Source organism: Petromyzon marinus, chromosome 70 (genome assembly GCF_048934315.1).
Source record: "Petromyzon marinus isolate PM22_M1 ecotype Great Lakes invasive population chromosome 70, UKy_Petmar_22M1.pri1.0, whole genome shotgun sequence".
NCBI classification, from domain to species: domain Eukaryota; kingdom Metazoa; phylum Chordata; class Hyperoartia; order Petromyzontiformes; family Petromyzontidae; genus Petromyzon; species Petromyzon marinus.
In genome coordinates, this window is record NC_133736.1 from 3,285,403 (window position 1) to 3,303,633 (window position 18,231).

General features: G+C 54.8%; 1 protein-coding gene across 1 annotated transcript in view; it reads right to left on the reverse strand.

Annotated features, from left to right (window-relative positions):
* Positions 1 to 18,231, reverse strand: part of LOC116957127 (interleukin-1 receptor accessory protein-like 1-B) — a 181,625-nt gene that overhangs the window by 94,066 nt on the left and 69,328 nt on the right. The window contains exon 3 of the mRNA XM_076055253.1: positions 5,844 to 6,021. Coding sequence (XP_075911368.1) covers positions 5,844 to 6,021 — 178 coding nt within the window. The remainder of the gene's footprint in view (positions 1 to 5,843; positions 6,022 to 18,231) is intronic.

Here is an 18,231-nt window from a genome sequence, read left to right on the forward strand (position 1 = left end):
GTGGCCTTCGCTAACGTCAAGAGGAAGGTGCTCTACTCCTGCGTGGTCCGGTCCCACCAACAGGACACCCTGAGGAGCCACAAGGACCACGCCTGGAGGAGAGCCCCTAGCCCTGCGTCTCTCCGGAGGGGCCTCGCTGGAGGCAACTCCACTCCAGCCCGGCGTACGACCGCATCGGCGACCTCGGCTGCAGCATCGCCCACGGCACCGTCACCACTGACGCATCCCCGGCGCGCTTCACCGACACGTCCCCGGAGTGCCGGTTCTGCGGTAAAGTGGAGACGGTGGCGCGCCGATACGTGGAGTGCAAGAGCCCGGACTCGCTGTGTTCAAGGTCCTGAGAAACATCCTCCTAAGGTTCAGCCTCCACTTCTCCCCGACGGTCCTCATCTTTGGATACCCGAAGGGCGACGGACCCCAACATCTTCAGGGGCCGGTCAACGTTGCTCTTCGGCTACGCCAAGCTCGCCGTGCACACAGGGCGAGGAAGGTGGCTCTGGAGGGGCAACGTCCGGCCAGCAGCCTGGGGCATCTTCCGCGCTCTGGTCGGAGCCAGGGTGTGGCCGGAGTTCCGCCACACGCGGCTGACCCACGCCGTGCCGGCCTTCGAGGAGCGGTGGGCGCTGTTGCAGGGCCGCGTGCTCGGTGGCAGATGACGGTAGAGAGATCTCTCTGTGCGTGCAGATTTTGAGCTGCCCGTCGGAGGCCGTAGGACCGCGGGGAGGGCTGCGTGCAGATGCAGCACTTGTCGTAGTTATAAAATACATAAAAAAACAGGGGGAACATAGACAGAGTGGGGAGAGAGGGTGTAGAGAGAGAGAGAGGGAGGGTAGAGAGAGAGAGAGAGGGAAGGGGTAAGAAGGAGGAGAGCGGATCGTGAAATATTTCGTGAAATCTTTCATTTAAACAGACGGCGGTGGGGGGTGGTGCACATAAAGCAAAGCGTTGGTAGAAAAAAGAAACGAAATGATGAACGGAGCAAAGTGCCGACTACGCCGAGCATCTTCTTGTTTCCTCTGATCGTAAAAAAAAAGAGAGAGACGGGGAGAGAGAGGGAGAGAGAGAGGGGGAGAGAGAGGGGGGGTAGAAGGACACGGGGCGAGGGGTTTACTAAACCGTCAGTGGCCTGGCCCAAAGCACACGGACAAAAGGGGGATCCGGCGGACAAACCCGAGAGTGGGGGGCAGGGTGGGAGGCAGGGTGGGGGGCAGGGTGGGGGGGATCTTTATAAAAACGAGGGGAGGGGGTAACGGCCGAAGGATCCCGAGACAAGGAAGGGCTTTGTGAAAGTCTCTCGGTGCTGTGCTTGGGAAGCCAAGCAGCTCCCCAACCCCCATCCCCTCGCCACCCACCAACCCCACCACCATCACCACCACCCCCACAATCACCACCACCACCCCCACCACCGCCACCGTCATCTCCACCACCCCTAACCACCACCACCATCACCACCATTAGCACCATTACCACCACCCGCACCACCATCACCACCACCACCATCACCACCACCATCACCACCACCACCATCACCACCACCCCCACAACCACCACCATCACCACCATCACCACCACCCCCACCACCATCACCACCATCACCACCACCATCATCACCACCACCATCACCACCACGATCACCACCACCATCACCACCACCACCATCACCACCACCCTCACAACCACCACCCCAACCATCACCACCATCACCACCACCATCACCACCACCACCACCACCATCACCACCACCATCACCACCACCGCCACCACCACCCCCACAACCACCACCATCACCACCATCACCACCACCACCACCATCACCACCACCATCACCACCACCCCAACCATCACCACCACCACCACCACCCCCACCACCCCCACCACCATCACCACCACCACCATCACCACCACCATCACCACCATCACCACCACCACCATCACCACCCCCACCACGCCCACCACCACGGTAGTGCAGCGGTTAGCGCTACGCTTGCGCTAAGAACCTGGCCACCCAGGTTCGATTCCCGCTCACGGCCAACACCACCGGTGAGAATTATCTGAACCGGTGCCTGGGCCTCTTCTAGATCGACTCGGCCTCAAATGAGTAGACTGGTGCGGTGTGTAGTGAATATCGCCACTGGGGAGACAAAGGCGGCCGGGCGTGGTCCGGGCCACCAAACCTCCTCGTGTGCCGTTCCGGCATTCATAGGTGCTCGCTAACAGCACTTGCCCCTACAGCCTGTTAGAGGCTACACGGGGGATCTTTGTCTGTGTATAAGTGCTGCTGCTGCTACTTGCTAACAGCACTTGCCCCTACAGCCTGTTAGAGGCTACACGGGGGATCTTTGTCTGTGTATAGGCGCTGCTGCTACTCGCTAACAGCACTTGCCCCTACAGCCTGTTAGAGGCTACACGGGGGATCTTTGTCTGTGTATAAGTGCTGCTGCTGCTACTTGCTAACAGCACTTGCCCCTACAGCCTGTTAGAGGCTACACGGGGGATCTTTGTCTGTGTATAGGCGCTGCTGCTACTCGCTAACAGCACTTGCCCCTACAGCCTGTTAGAGGCTACACGGGGGATCTTTGTCTGTGTATAGGCGCTGCTGCTACTCGCTAACAGCACTTGCCCCTACAGCCTGTTAGAGGCTACACGGGGGATCTTTGTCTGTGTATAAGTGCTGCTGCTGCTCGCTAACAGCACTTGCCCCTACAGCCTGTTAGAGGCTACACGGGGGATCTTTGTCTGTGTATAGGTGTTGCTAAGGAGGGGGACTGATTGATCTACCATAGACTCAGCACTGCACCATAGACTCAACCCTCCCCCATAGACTCAACACTGCACCATAGACTCAACCCTGCACCATAGACTCAACACTGCACCATAGACTCAACCCTGCCCTATAGACTCAACCCTGCCCCATAGACTCAACACTGCGCCATAGACTCAACCTTGCCCCAAAGACTCAACACTGCACCATAGACTCAACCCTGCCCCATAGACTCAACACTGCACCATAGACTCAACCCTGCCCCATAGACTCAACACTGCACCATAGACTCAACACTGCCCCATAGACTCAACACTGCTCCATAGACTCAACACTGCACATAGACTCAACATTGCCCTTAGACTCAACACTGCCCCATAGACTCAACACTGCACCATAGACTCAACCCTGGCCCTTAGACTCAACACTGCACCATAGACTCAACACTGCACCATAGACTCAACACTGCACCATGCATCATAGACTCAACCCTGCCCCATAGACTCAACACTGCACCATACACTCAACCCTGCCCCATAGACTCAACCCTGCCCCATAGACTCAACCCTGCCCCATAGACTCAACACTGCACCATAGACTCAACCTTGCCCCATAGACTCAACACTGCACCATAGACTCAACCCTGCCCCATAGACTCAACACTGCCCATAGACTCAACACTGCCCCATAGACTCAACCCTGCCCCATAGACTCAACCCTGCCCCATAGGCTCAACCCTGCCCCATAGACTCAACACTGCCCCATAGACTCAACCCTGCCCCATAGACTCAACCCTGCCCCATAGACTCAACCCTGCCCCATAGACTCAACACTGCACCATAGACTCAACACTGCACTATAGACTCAACACTGCACCATAGACTCAACCCTGCCCCATAGACTCAACCCTGCCCCATAGACTCAACACTGCCCCATAGACTCAACCCTGCACCATAGACTCAACCCTGCCCCATAGACTCAACACGGCACCATAGACTCAGCACTGCCCCATAGACTCAACACTGCCTCATAGACTCAACACTGCCCCATAGACTCAACACTGCCCCATAGACTCAACACTGCACCATAGACTCAACACTGCACCATAGACTCATCACTGCCCCATATACTCAACACTGCCCCATAGACTCAACACTGAGACCCATAGACTCAACACTGGCCATAGACTCAACACTGCACCATAGACTCAACACTGCACCATAGACTCAACACTGCCCCATAGACTCAACACTGCACCATAGACTCAACCCTGCCCCATAGACTCAACCCTGCCCCATAGACTCAACCCTGCCCCATAGACTCAACACTGCACCATAGACTCAACCCTGCCCCATAGACTCAACACTGCACCATAGACTCAACCCTGCCCCATAGACTCAGCACTGCCCTATAGACTCAGCACTGTCCATAGACTCAACACTGCCCCATAGACTCAACACTGCCCCATAGACTCAACACTGCACCATAGACTCAACACTGCACCATAGACTCAACACTGCCCCACAGACTCAACACTGCCCCATAGACTCAACCCTGCCTCATAGACTCAACACTGCCTCATAGACTCAACACTGCCCCATAGACTCAACACTGCCCCATAGACTCAACACTGCACCATAGACTCAACCCTGCCCCATAGACTCAACACTGCCCCTGTACATCAATCAGTGCCCCTCCTGAACCTCCTTCCATTCCTCTCTTTCAAAGCCTCGCCTACTCCCCCTCTCCCCAATCGCCCGTGCCCTCCCTCTTCCCTCCCTTTCACCCCTCCACTCCTTCCTTTCCCTCCCCTATAGCCTCCCCCCCCCCCCTCCGTGATCCCTCCTCCCCCCTCGACACCCTACACCTCCTCACCGCCCCCCCTCTCCCCCGGGGCATTCAAATCACTCTCCGGGTTTCTCAAGCGCCATCTCAACTGCGTCAAGTGCCTTGACCTACGGTGCTCTCTGTCTCTATATAGATACGCACAGGAACAGAATAGCACCAACTCCTCCTATCGACGGTCGTTGGTTCCACTCAACCGGTCGTTCAGCGTGTTTTAGGAGATACACCGTCAAAGCTTCATCACCTCCGACAGGATCGACGGTCGTGCTGTCTTTCGCCCAAAAAACCTACCTTGAACATTAACAACATTACGAACAGATAATCAAATAGAACCAACTCCTCCTATCGACGGTCGTTGGTTCCACGCAACCGGTCGTTCAGCGTGTTTAGGAGATACACCGTTAAAGCTTCATCCCTCACGACAGGATGGACGGTCGTGCTGTCTTTCGCCCAAAAAACGTATCTTGAACGTTAACAACATTACGAACAGACAATCAAATAGAACTAACTCCTCCTGTCGAAGGTCGTTGGTTCCACTCAACCGGTCGTTCAGCGTGTTTAGGAGATACACCGTCAAAGCTTCATCACCTCCGACAGGATCGACGGTCGTGCTGTCTTTCGCCCAAAAAATGTACCTTGAACATTAACAACATTACGAACAGACAATCAAATAGAACCAACTCCTCCTATCGACGGTCGTTGGTTCCACTCAACCGGTCGTTCAGCGTGTTTTAGGAGATACACCGTCAAAGCTTCATCCCTTACGACAGGATCGACGGCCGTGCTCTCTTTCGCCCAAAAAACGTACCTTGAACGTTAACAACATTACGAACAGACAATCAAATAGAACCAACTCCTCCTATCGACTGGTCGTTGGTTCCACTAAACCGGTCGATCAGCGAGCGTACGGGATACACCGTGTGGAGCCCTTAATGACCCATTCTGGAAGAAAAAAAAATGGTAACGTCAATGACTTTAACGAATAATAATCCATAGTAAAAAAAAATAATAATCGCACCTTGGAGCAAAGCGCCCTGATGAACTCGCAACTCCGGCTCTCCGCGGAGTGGCCGGGATCCACCAACTACCCCCCGAGTGTCTTCCGCTCAAGCACACCGACTGCTGAGACGCTACCACCCCCAGCCACCCACTCCCCCCCAACCACCCCGCCACCACCGCTGGGTTCTCGACCGATCGCCCAGGCACCCTCCTCCACCACCAGACCGGAGCGGTTTACCAGAGCCGCGCTTGGACAGCATCTTGACGGCGGCCGCGACGGCGAACGATCCCAGCGCCGTGAGCAGGGCGGCGTGGCCGAGGTGCCGGAGGCCGAGGAGGAGGAGGAGGCCCATCGTGGAGACGTGGACGAGGCGTTGCCCAGGAGGAGGGGAGGGATGGGGAGCTCCGCTCACCGGCTGCACAGCCATGCAGGGCACACAGAGAGAGGGGGACGGACATCAGAGGCGAGCCCAAAGCTGCGAGGAGCGATCTTGCAGGGAGCACCTTGCCGTCGGCCGGAGGAGTGGGGGGGTGGCCCGGGGGCGGTCAGGCGCGAGTGAAGTTCGCACGGTGGGCTGTGTGCGGTGCGAATGAGGTTCAACGTACACTCGTTCACTCAGCTAATCGCTCACTCGCCCACTCGCTCACTCACTCACCCACTCACTCACCTACTCGCTCGCTCACCCACTCACTCGCTCACTCACTCACTCGCTCACTCACTCACTCACCCACCCACTCACTCACCCACCCACTCACTCACCCACTCACTCACCCACTCACTCACCTACCCACTCACTCACCCACTCACTCACTCACCCACTCACTCACCCACTCACTCACCTACCCACTCACTCACCCACTCACTTACTCACCCACTCACTCACCCACTCACTCACCTACCCACTCACTCATGCACCACTGTTAGTGAGATACTGGGTAGTGAGACACTGGTAGTGAGATACTGAGTAGTGAGACACTGTTAGTGAGACACTGGGTAGTGAGACACTCGGTAGTGAGATACTGGGTAGTGAGACACTGAGTAGTGAGACACTGGGCAGTGAGACACTCCAAGTGAGACACTGGGTAGTGAGACACTGGGTAGTGAGACACTGCTAGTGAGACACTGGGTAGTGAGACACTGGGTAGTGAGACACTGGGCAGTGAGACACTCCAAGTGAGACACTGGGTAGTGAGACACTGGGTAGTGAGACAGTGGGCAGTGAGACACTCCAAGTGAGACACTGGGTAGTGAGACACTGGGTAGTGAGACACTGCTAGTGAGACACTGGGTAGTGAGACACTGGCTAGTGAGACACTGGGTAGTGAGACACTGCTAGTGAGACACTGGGTAGTGAGACACTGGGTAGTGAGACACTGGGTAGTGAGACACTGCGTAGTGAGACACTGGGTAGTGAGACACTGGGCAGTGAGACACTCCAAGTGAGACACTGGGTAGTGAGACACTGGGCAGTGAGACACTGCTAGTGAGACACTGGGTAGTGAGACACTGGGTAGTGAGACACTGGGTAGTGAGACACTGGGCAGTGAGACACTCCAAGTGAGACACTGGGTAGTGAGACACTGGGTAGTGAGACAGTGGGCAGTGAGACACTCCAAGTGAGACACTGGGTAGTGAGACACTGGGTAGTGAGACACTGCTAGTGAGACACTGGGTAGTGAGACACTGGCTAGTGAGACACTGGGTAGTGAGACACTGCGTAGTGAGACACTGGGTAGTGAGACACTGGGTAGTGAGACACTGCTAGTGAGACACCGCTAGTGAGACACTGGGTAGTGAGACACTGCTAGTGAGGCACTGGTAGTGAGACACTGGTTAGTGAGACACTGGATAGTGAGACACTGGGTGGTGAGACACTTAGTAGTGAGACACTGGATAGTGAGACACTGCTAGTGAGACACTGCTAGTGAGACACTGGGTAGTGAGACACTGGGTAGTGAGACACTGGATAGTGAGACACTGCTAGTGAGACACTGCTAGTGAGACACTGGGTGGTGAGACACTGGGTAGTGAGACACTGGGTAGTGAGACACTGCGTAGTGAGACACTGGTAGTGAGACACTGGGTAGTGAGACACTGCTAGTGAGACACTGGGTAGTGAGACACTGGTAGTGAGACACTGGGTAGTGAGACACTGCTAGTGAGACACTGCTCGTGAGAGAATGGTAGTGAGACGTGACTTTGCATTCGCTAAATATATACATTCACAGGCCTAGGGCTCTAACCGAGGCTCTCAGTGTGTCTGACACGGCCATCATGAACCCACTGAGAGAGACACCCAGACCCAGGGCTCGAACCCAGACACTCAGTGTCTCTGACACGGCCATTGTGAACCGACAGAGAGAGAGACACCCAGACCCAGGGCTCGAACCCAGACTCTCAGTGTCTCATACACGGCCATTGTGAACCCACTGAGAGAGAGACACCCAGACCCAGGGCTCGAACCCAGACTCTCAATGTCTCTGACACGGCCATTGTGAACTCACTGAGAGAGAGACACCCAGACCCAGGGCTCGAACCCAGACTTTCAGTGTCTCTGACACGGCCATTGTGAACCCACTGAGAGAGAGACACCCAGACCCAGGGCTCCAACCCAGACTCTCAGCTTCTCCGACACGCCCATTGTAAACCCACAGAGAGAGAAAGACACCCAGACCCAGGGCTCGAACCCAACCTCTCTGTCTCTGACACGGCCATCGCGAACCTACACAGAGAGAGAGAGACACCCAGACCCAGGGCTCGAACCCAGACTTTCAGTGTCTCTGATACGGCCATTGTGAACCCACTGAGAGAGAGACACAGAGACCCAGGGCTCGAAACCAGCCTCTCAGTGTCTCTGACACGGCCATTGTGATCCCACAGAGAGAGAGAGAGAGAGACACCCAGACCCAGGGCTCGAACCCAGACTCTCAGTGTCTCCGACACGGCCATCGTGAACCCACAGAGAGAGAGAGACACCCAGACCCAGGGATGGAACCTAGACTCTCAGTGTCTCTGACACGGCCATCGTGAACCCACAGAGAGAGAGAGAGACACCCAGACCCAGGACTCGAACCCAGACTCTCAGTGTCTCCGACACGGCCATCGTGAACCCACAGAGACAGAGACACCCAGACCCAGGACTCGAATCCAGCCTCTCAGTGTCTCTGACACGGCCATCGTGAACCCCACACTGAGAGAGAGAGAAACAAAGAGGAATCGAGCGACATGCAAGGGCGTCTCGCCCGTGGTGTGTTATCCGTCTCTCTCTCTCTCTCTGTCTCTCTCTATCTATCTATAAACGCATTTAAAAATACATACATTCGTGGGGGCTTAATTACATATCCGGCATCGCCAGCGCAGTGATTGTGATGCTCGCGGGCTGCTGAATTCAACACCTCGCGCTCAACGGGGGGTGCCGCTGGCTGACGTCAGGCGTATCGCCGGCTCGCTGCCTCCGACACGGACATCATGACCTCCCACACTGGCACAGAGAGACACGCACGGACAGAGCCGCCGTCTCGAGCGAAGGATCCCAGCATCGCCCGGCTAAGTGCCTCCGACACGGCCATCGTGAGCTCCCGCGCTGGCACAGAGAGACACGCACGTACAGGGCCACCGTATCGAACGTCGGATCCCAGCATCGCCCGGCTAAGTGCCTCCGACACGGCCATCGTGAGCTCCCGCGCTGGCACAGAGAGACACGCACGGACAGGGCCACCGTATCGAACGTCGGATCCCAGCATCGCCCGGCTAAGTGCCTCCGACACGGCCATCATGACCTCCCACACTGGCACAGAGAGACACGCAGGGACAGGGCCGCCGTCTCGAGCGAAGGATCCCAGCATCGCCCGGCTAAGTGCCTCCGACACGGCCATCATGACCTCCCGCGCTGGCACAGAGAGACACGCACGGACAGAGCCGCCGTCTCGAGCGAAGGATCCCAGCATCGCCCGGCTAAGTGCCTCCGACACAGCCATCATGACCTCCCGCACTGGCGCAGAGAGACACGCACACACACACACAGAGACCCACGGTCTCCAACTTAGAATCTCAGCTGTGGTGGCTTCATGGATCTCCGACACAGCCAATTACGGCGAAACATAACAAAAAGGGTGTTTCTTTACCCTTCTGTGGCAATGAAGCAGAAGTTGTGTGAAGGAGTTCGAAAGCCACAAAAGAAAATTACTTTGTCGAGGCGTTAACAGGTCTCTGCATTAACCGCACGCAGAACTTGGCAAAAACATGGCACTGATTTTAATAATAATAATGTCGTTATAGGCATTGTCTATGAAACTGATTTACCTACTACCAGTGTTTCACTACCCAGTATCTCACTACCCAGTGTCTCACTACCCAGTGTCTCACTACCCAGTGTCTCACTACCCAGTGTCACACTATCCAGTGTCTCACTACCCAGTGTCTCACTACCCAGTGTCTCACTACCAGTGTCTCACGAGCAGTGTCTCACTACCCGCTATCACACACGCGCTAACACACACGCTAACACGCTAACACACACGCTAACACGCTAACACACACGCTAACACGCTAACACACACACGCTAACACGCTAACACACACACGCTAACACGCTAACACACACACGCTAACACGCTAACACACACACGCTAACACGCTAACACACACACGCTAACACGCTAACACACACACGCTAACACGCTAACACACACACGCTAACACGCTAACACACACACGCTAACACGCTAACACACACACGCTAACACGCTAACACACACTCGCGCTAACACACACTCGCGCTAACACACACTCGCGCTAACACACACTCGCGCTAACACACACTCGCGCTAACACACACTCGCGCTAACACACACTCGCGCTAACACACACTCGCGCTAACACACACTCGCGCTAACACACACTCGCGCTAACACACACTCGCGCTAACACACAAAGATCCCCCATATAGCCTTAACAGACTGTAGGGGCAAGTGCTGTTAGCGAGCAGCACCTATGAAGGCCGGAACGGTACACGAGGGGGTGGGTGGCCAGCACCACGCCCGACCGCCTTTGTCTCCCTAGTGGCAATGTTTACACACCGCACCAGGTACTCATTTGAGGCTGAGTCGACCTAGGGGAGGCCCGGGACCGGTTCAGATAATCGTCACTGGTGTTGGCCGTGAGCGGGAATCGAACCCGTGTCGCCAGGTTCATAGCGCAGCGCACTAACCGCTACACTACCGCTCCCCACACACACACACACGCTAACACACACGCTATCACACACACACGCTAACACACACACTAACACACACACGCTATCACACACACACGAGCGAGCTCTTTCTCACTAACGCTCTAACACCAATTAAGACGGTTTAATTACAATGGGTGGCTGTGCTCCAAAGCCAACGGGAATTGGACCGCAGTCTTTTTGTATTCATATTTTTAAGCGGAGATGTTTCTATGCTGTACTGTTTGTTGAATTGAATTGGCTTGACGAAGAATCGAGGGAAAAAAGGGGGCACATTGGCACAAAAATCATGGAGTTGAGTTTGGTTGGCAGGGCGGTGTGCGTGTGTGTGTGTCGGCGGACTTGCGGATGGAGGAATTGCAAGGGGCTGAGCCTGAAACGTCTAAACGGAGGTCAAGGGAACCCGCTCCGACCATGCACGAATGGTTGGTGGGGGGGGGGGGTTGAAGAGGAGTCGGAGAATCTCAGATGAATGAAATTCAAGACACTGACCCTGAGACCCGGTCTCTACTCTAGACACTGATCCTGATACCCGGTCTCTACTCTAGACACTGACCCCGAGACCCGGTCTCAACTCTAGACACTGAGACCCTGAGACCCGGTCTCTACTCTAGACACTGACCCTGAGACCCGGTCTCAACTCTAGACACTTACCCTGAGACCCGGTCTCAACTCTAGACACTGACTCCAAAACCCAGTCTCTACTCTAGACACTGACACTGAGACCCGGTCTCTACTCTAGACACTGACTCCAAAACCCGGTCTCAACTCTAGATACTGACCCTGAGACCCGGTCTCTACTCTAGACACTGACCCTGAAACCCGGTCTCTACTCTAGACACTGACCCTGAGACCTGGTCTCTACTCTAGACACTGACCATGAGACCCGGTCTCTACTCTAGACACTGACCCTGAGACCCGGTCTCAACTCTAGACACTTACCCTGAGACCCGGTCTCAACTCTAGACACTGACTCCAAAACCCAGTCTCTACTCTAGACACTGACACTGAGACCCGGTCTCTACTCTAGACACTGACTCCAAAACCCGGTCTCAACTCTAGACACTGACCCTGAGACCCGGTCTCTACTCTAGACTCTGACCCTGAGACCCGGTCTCTACTCTAGACACTGACCCTGAGACCCGGTCTCTACTCTAGACACTGACCCTGAAACCCGGTCTCTACTCTAGACTCTGACTCCAAAACCCGGTCTCAACTCTAGACACTGACCCTGAGACCCGGTCTCTACTCTAGACACTGACCCTGAGACCCGGTCTCAACTCTAGACACTTACCCTGAGACCCGGTCTCAACTCTAGACACTGACTCCAAAACCCGGTCTCTAATCTAGACACTGACCCTGAGACCCGGTCTCTACTCTAGACACTGATCCCTGAGACCCGGTCTCCACTGTAGACACTGACACTGAGACCCGGTCTCAACTCTAGACACTGATCCTGAGACCCGGTCTCAACTCTAGACACTGACTCTGAGACCCAGTCTCAACTCTAGACACTGATCCTGAGACCCGGTCTCAACTCTAGACCCTGATCCTGAGACCCGGTCTCAACTCTAGACACTGACCCTGAGATCCGGTTTCTACTCTAGACACTGACCCTGAGACCCGGTCTCTACTCTAGACACTGACCCTGAGACCCGGTCTCTACTCTAGACACTAACCCTGAGACCCAGTCTCAACTCCAGACACTGATCCTGAGACCCGGTCTCAACTCTAGGCACTGACTGTGAGACCCGGTCTCAACTCTAGACCCTGATCCTGAGACCCGGTCTCAACTCTAGACACTGACCCTGAGATCCAGTCTCTACTCTAGACACTGACCCTGAGACCCGGTCTCTACTCTAGACACTGACCCTGAGACCCGGTCTCTACTCTAGACACTGACTCCAAAACCCGGTCTCAACTCTAGACACTGACACTGAGACCCGGTCTCTACTCTAGACACTGACTCCAAAACCCGGTCTCAACTCTAGACACTGACCCTGAGACCCGGTCTCTACTCTAGACTCTGACCCTGAGACCCGGTCTCTACTCTAGACACTGACCCTGAGACCCGGTCTCTACTCTAGACACTGACCCTGAAACCCGGTCTCTACTCTAGACTCTGACTCCAAAACCCGGTCTCAACTCTAGACACTGACCCTGAGACCTGGTCTCCACTCTAGACACTGACCCTGAGACCCGGTCTCAACTCTAGACACTTACCCTGAGACCCGGTCTCAACTCTAGACACTGACTCCAAAACCCGGTCTCTACTCTAGACACTGACCCTGAGACCCGGTCTCTACTCGAGACACTGATCCCTGAGACCCGGTCTCTACTCTAGACACTGACACTGAGACCCGGTCTCAACTCTAGACACTGATCCTGAGACCCGGTCTCAACTCTAGACACTGACTCTGAGACCCAGTCTCAACTCTAGACACTGATCCTGAGACCCGGTCTCAACTCTAGACCCTGATCCTGAGACCCGGTCTCAACTCTAGACACTGACCCTGAGATCTGGTTTCTACTCTAGACACTGACCCTGAGACCCGGTCTCTACTCTAGACACTGACCCTGAGACCCGGTCTCTACTCTAGACACTAACCCTGAGACCCGGTCTCAACTCCAGACACTGATCCTGAGACCCGGTCTCAACTCTAGGCACTGACTCTGAGACCCAGTCTCAACTCTAGGCACTGATCCTGAGACCCGGTCTCAACTCTAGACCCTGATCCTGAGACCCGATCTCAACTCTAGACACTGACCCTGAGATCCGGTTTCTACTCTAGACACTGACCCTGAGACCCGGTCTCTACTCTAGACACTGACCCTGAGACCCGGTCTCTACTCTAGACACTAACCCTGAGACCCAGTCTCAACTCCAGACACTGATCCTGAGACCCGGTCTCAACTCTAGGCACTGACTGTGAGACCCGGTCTCAACTCTAGACCCTGATCCTGAGACCCGGTCTCAACTCTAGACACTGACCCTGAGATCCAGTCTCTACTCTAGACACTGACCCTGAGACCCGGTCTCTACTCTAGACACTGACCCTGAGACCCGGTCTCTACTCTAGACACTGACTCCAAAACCCGGTCTCAACTCTAGACACTGACACTGAGACCCGGTCTCTACTCTAGACACTGACTCCAAAACCCGGTCTCAACTCTAGACACTGACCCTGAGACCCGGTCTCTACTCTAGACTCTGACCCTGAGACCCGGTCTCTACTCTAGACACTGACCCTGAGACCCAGTCTCTACTCTAGACACTGACCCTGAAACCCGGTCTCTACTCTAGACTCTGACTCCAAAACCCGGTCTCAACTCTAGACACTGACCCTGAGACCTGGTCTCTACTCTAGACACTGACCCTGAGACCCGGTCTCAACTCTAGACACTTACCCTGAGACCCGGTCTCAACTCTAGACACTGACTCCAAAACCCGGTCTCTACTCTAGACACTGACCCTGAGACCCGGTCTCTACTCGAGACACTGATCCCTGAGACCCGGTCTCTACTCTAGACACTGACACTGAGACCCAGTCTCAACTCTAGACACTGATCCTGAGACCCGGTCTCAACTCTAGACACTGACTCTGAGACCCAGTCTCAACTCTAGACACTGATCCTGAGACCCGGTCTCAACTCTAGACCCTGATCCTGAGACCCAGTCTCAACTCTAGACACTGACCCTGAGATCTGGTTTCTACTCTAGACACTGACCCTGAGACCCGGTCTCTACTCTAGACACTGACCCTGAGACCCGGTCTCTACTCTAGACACTAACCCTGAGACCCGGTCTCAACTCCAGACACTGATCCTGAGACCCAGTCTCAACTCTAGGCACTGACTCTGAGACCCAGTCTCAACTCTAGGCACTGATCCTGAGACCCGGTCTCAACTCTAGACCCTGATCCTGAGACCCGGTCTCAACTCTAGACACTGACCCTGAGATCCGGTCTTTACTCTAGACACTGACCCTGAGACACGGTCTCTACTCTAGACACTGACCCTGAGACCCGGTCTCTACTCTAGACACTGACCCTGAGACCCGGTCTCTACTCTAGACACTTACCCTGAGACCCGGTCTATACTCTAGACACTGACCCTGAGACCAGGTCTCAATTCTAGACACTGACCCTAAGACAAGGTCTCAACTCTAGACACTGACCCTGAGACCCGGTCTCTACTCTAGACACTGATCCTGAGACCTGGTCTCAACTCTAGACACTGATCCCTGAGACCCAGTCTCTACTCTAGACTCTGACCCTGAGACCCGGTCTCTACTCTAGACACTGACCCTGAGACCCGGTCTCTACTCTAGACACTGACCCTGAGACCCGGTCTCTACTCTAGACACTGACCCTGAGACCCGGTCTCAACTCTAGACACTGACCCTGAGACCTGGTCTCAACTCTAGACACTGACCCTAAGACCCGGTCTCAACTCTAGACACTGACACTGAGACCCGGTCTCTACTCTAGACACTGACTCCAAAACCCGGTCTCAACTCTAGACACTGACCCTGAGACCCGGTCTCTACTCTAGACACTGACCCTGAGACCCGGTCTCAACTCTAGACACTTACCCTGAGACCCGGTCTCAACTCTAGACACTGACTCCAAAACCCAGTCTCTACTCTAGACACTGACACTGAGACCCGGTCTCTACTCTAGACACTTACCCTGAGACCCGGTCTCTACTCTAGATACTGACTCCAAAACCCGGTCTCAACTCTAGACACTGACCCTGAGACCCGGTCTCTACTCTAGACTCTGACCCTGAGACCCGGTCTCTACTCTAGACACTGACCCTGAGACCCGGTCTCTACTCTAGACACTGACCCTGAAACCCGGTCTCTACTCTAGACTCTGACTCCAAATCCCGGTCTCAACTCTAGACACTGACCCTGAGACCCGGTCTCTACTTTAGACACTGACCCTGAGACCCGGTCTCAACTCTAGACACTTACCCTGAGACCCGGTCTCAACTCTAGACACTGACTCCAAAACCCGGTCTCAACTCTAGACACTGACCCTGAGACCCGGTATCAACTCTAGACACTGACCCTGAGAACCGGTCTCTACTCTAGACACTGACCCTGAGACCCGGTCTCTACTCTAGACACTGACCCTGAGAGCCGGTCTCAATTCTAGACGCTGAAACTGAGACACGGTCTCTACTCTAGACACTGACCCTGAGACCCGGTCTCTACTCTAGACACTGATCCCTGAGACCCGGTCTCTACTCTAGACTCTGACCCTGAGACCCGGTCTCTACTCTAGACACTGACCCTGAGACCCGGTCTCTACTCTAGACACTGATCCTGAGAGCTGGTCTCAACTCTAGACACTGACCCTGAGACCCGGTCTCTACTCTAGACACTGACCCTGAGACCCCGTCTCAACTCTAGACACTTACCCTGAGACCCGGTCTCAACTCTAGAAACTGACTCCAAAACCCAGTCTCTACTCTAGACACTGACACTGAGACCCGGTCTCTACTCTAGACACTGACTCCAAAACCCGGTCTCAACTCTAGACACTGACCCTGAGACCCGGTCTCTACTCTAGACTCTGACCCTGAGACCCGGTCTCTACTCTAGACACTGACCCTGAGACCTGGTCTCTACTCTAGATACTGACCCTGAAACCCGGTCTCTACTCTAGACTCTGACTCCAAAACCCGGTCTCAACTCTAGACACTGACCCTGAGACCCGGTCTCTACTCTAGATACTGACCCTGAGACCCGGTCTCAACTCTAGACACTTACCCTGAGACCTGGTCTCAACTCTAGACACTGACTCCAAAACCCGGTCTCAACTCTAGACACTGACCCTGAGACCCGGTATCAACTCTAGACACTGATCCCTGAAACCCGGTCTCTACTCTAGACACTGACCCTGAGACCTGGTCTCTACTCTAGACACTGACCATGAGACCCGGTCTCTACTCTAGACACTGACCCTGAGACCCGGTCTCAACTCTAGACACTTACCCTGAGACCCGGTCTCAACTCTAGACACTGACTCCAAAACCCAGTCTCTACTCTAGACACTGACCCTGAAACCCGGTCTCTACTCTAGACTCTGACTCCAAAACCCGGTCTCAACTCTAGACACTGACCCTGAGACCCGGTCTCAACTCTAGACACTGACTCTGAGACCCAGTCTCAACTCTAGACACTGATCCTGAGACCCGGTCTCAACTCTAGACCCTGATCCTGAGACCCGGTCTCAACTCTAGACACTGACCCTGAGATCTGGTTTCTACTCTAGACACTGACCCTGAGACCCGGTCTCTACTCTAGACACTGACCCTGAGACCCGGTCTCTACTCTAGACACTAACCCTGAGACCCGGTCTCAACTCCAGACACTGATCCTGAGACCCGGTCTCAACTCTAGGCACTGACTCTGAGACCCAGTCTCAACTCTAGGCACTGATCCTGAGACCCGGTCTCAACTCTAGACCCTGATCCTGAGACCCAATCTCAACTCTAGACACTGACCCTGAGATCCGGTTTCTACTCTAGACACTGACCCTGAGACCCGGTCTCTACTCTAGACACTGACCCTGAGACCCGGTCTCTACTCTAGACACTAACCCTGAGACCCAGTCTCAACTCCAGACACTGATCCTGAGACCCGGTCTCAACTCTAGGCACTGACTGTGAGACCCGGTCTCAACTCTAGACCCTGATCCTGAGACCCGGTCTCAACTCTAGACACTGACCCTGAGATCCAGTCTCTACTCTAGACACTGACCTTGAGACCCGGTCTCTACTCTAGACACTGACCCTGAGACCCGGTCTCTACTCTAGACACTGACTCCAAAACCCGGTCTCAACTCTAGACACTGACACTGAGACCCGGTCTCTACTCTAGACACTGACTCCAAAACCCGGTCTCAACTCTAGACACTGACCCTGAGACCCGGTCTCTACTCTAGACTCTGACCCTGAGACCCGGTCTCTACTCTAGACACTGACCCTGAGACCCGGTCTCTACTCTAGACACTGACCCTGAAACCCGGTCTCTACTCTAGACTCTGACTCCAAAACCCGGTCTCAACTCTAGACACTGACTCCAAAACCCGGTCTCAACTCTAGACACTGACACTGAGACCCGGTCTCTACTCTAGACACTGACTCCAAAACCCGGTCTCAACTCTAGACACTGACCCTGAGACCCGGTCTCTACTCTAGACTCTGACCCTGAGACCCGGTCTCTACTCTAGACACTGACCCTGAGACCCGGTCTCTACTCTAGACACTGACCCTGAAACCCGGTCTCTACTCTAGACTCTGACTCCAAAACCCGGTCTCAACTCTAGACACTGACCCTGAGACCTGGTCTCTACTCTAGACACTGACCCTGAGACCCGG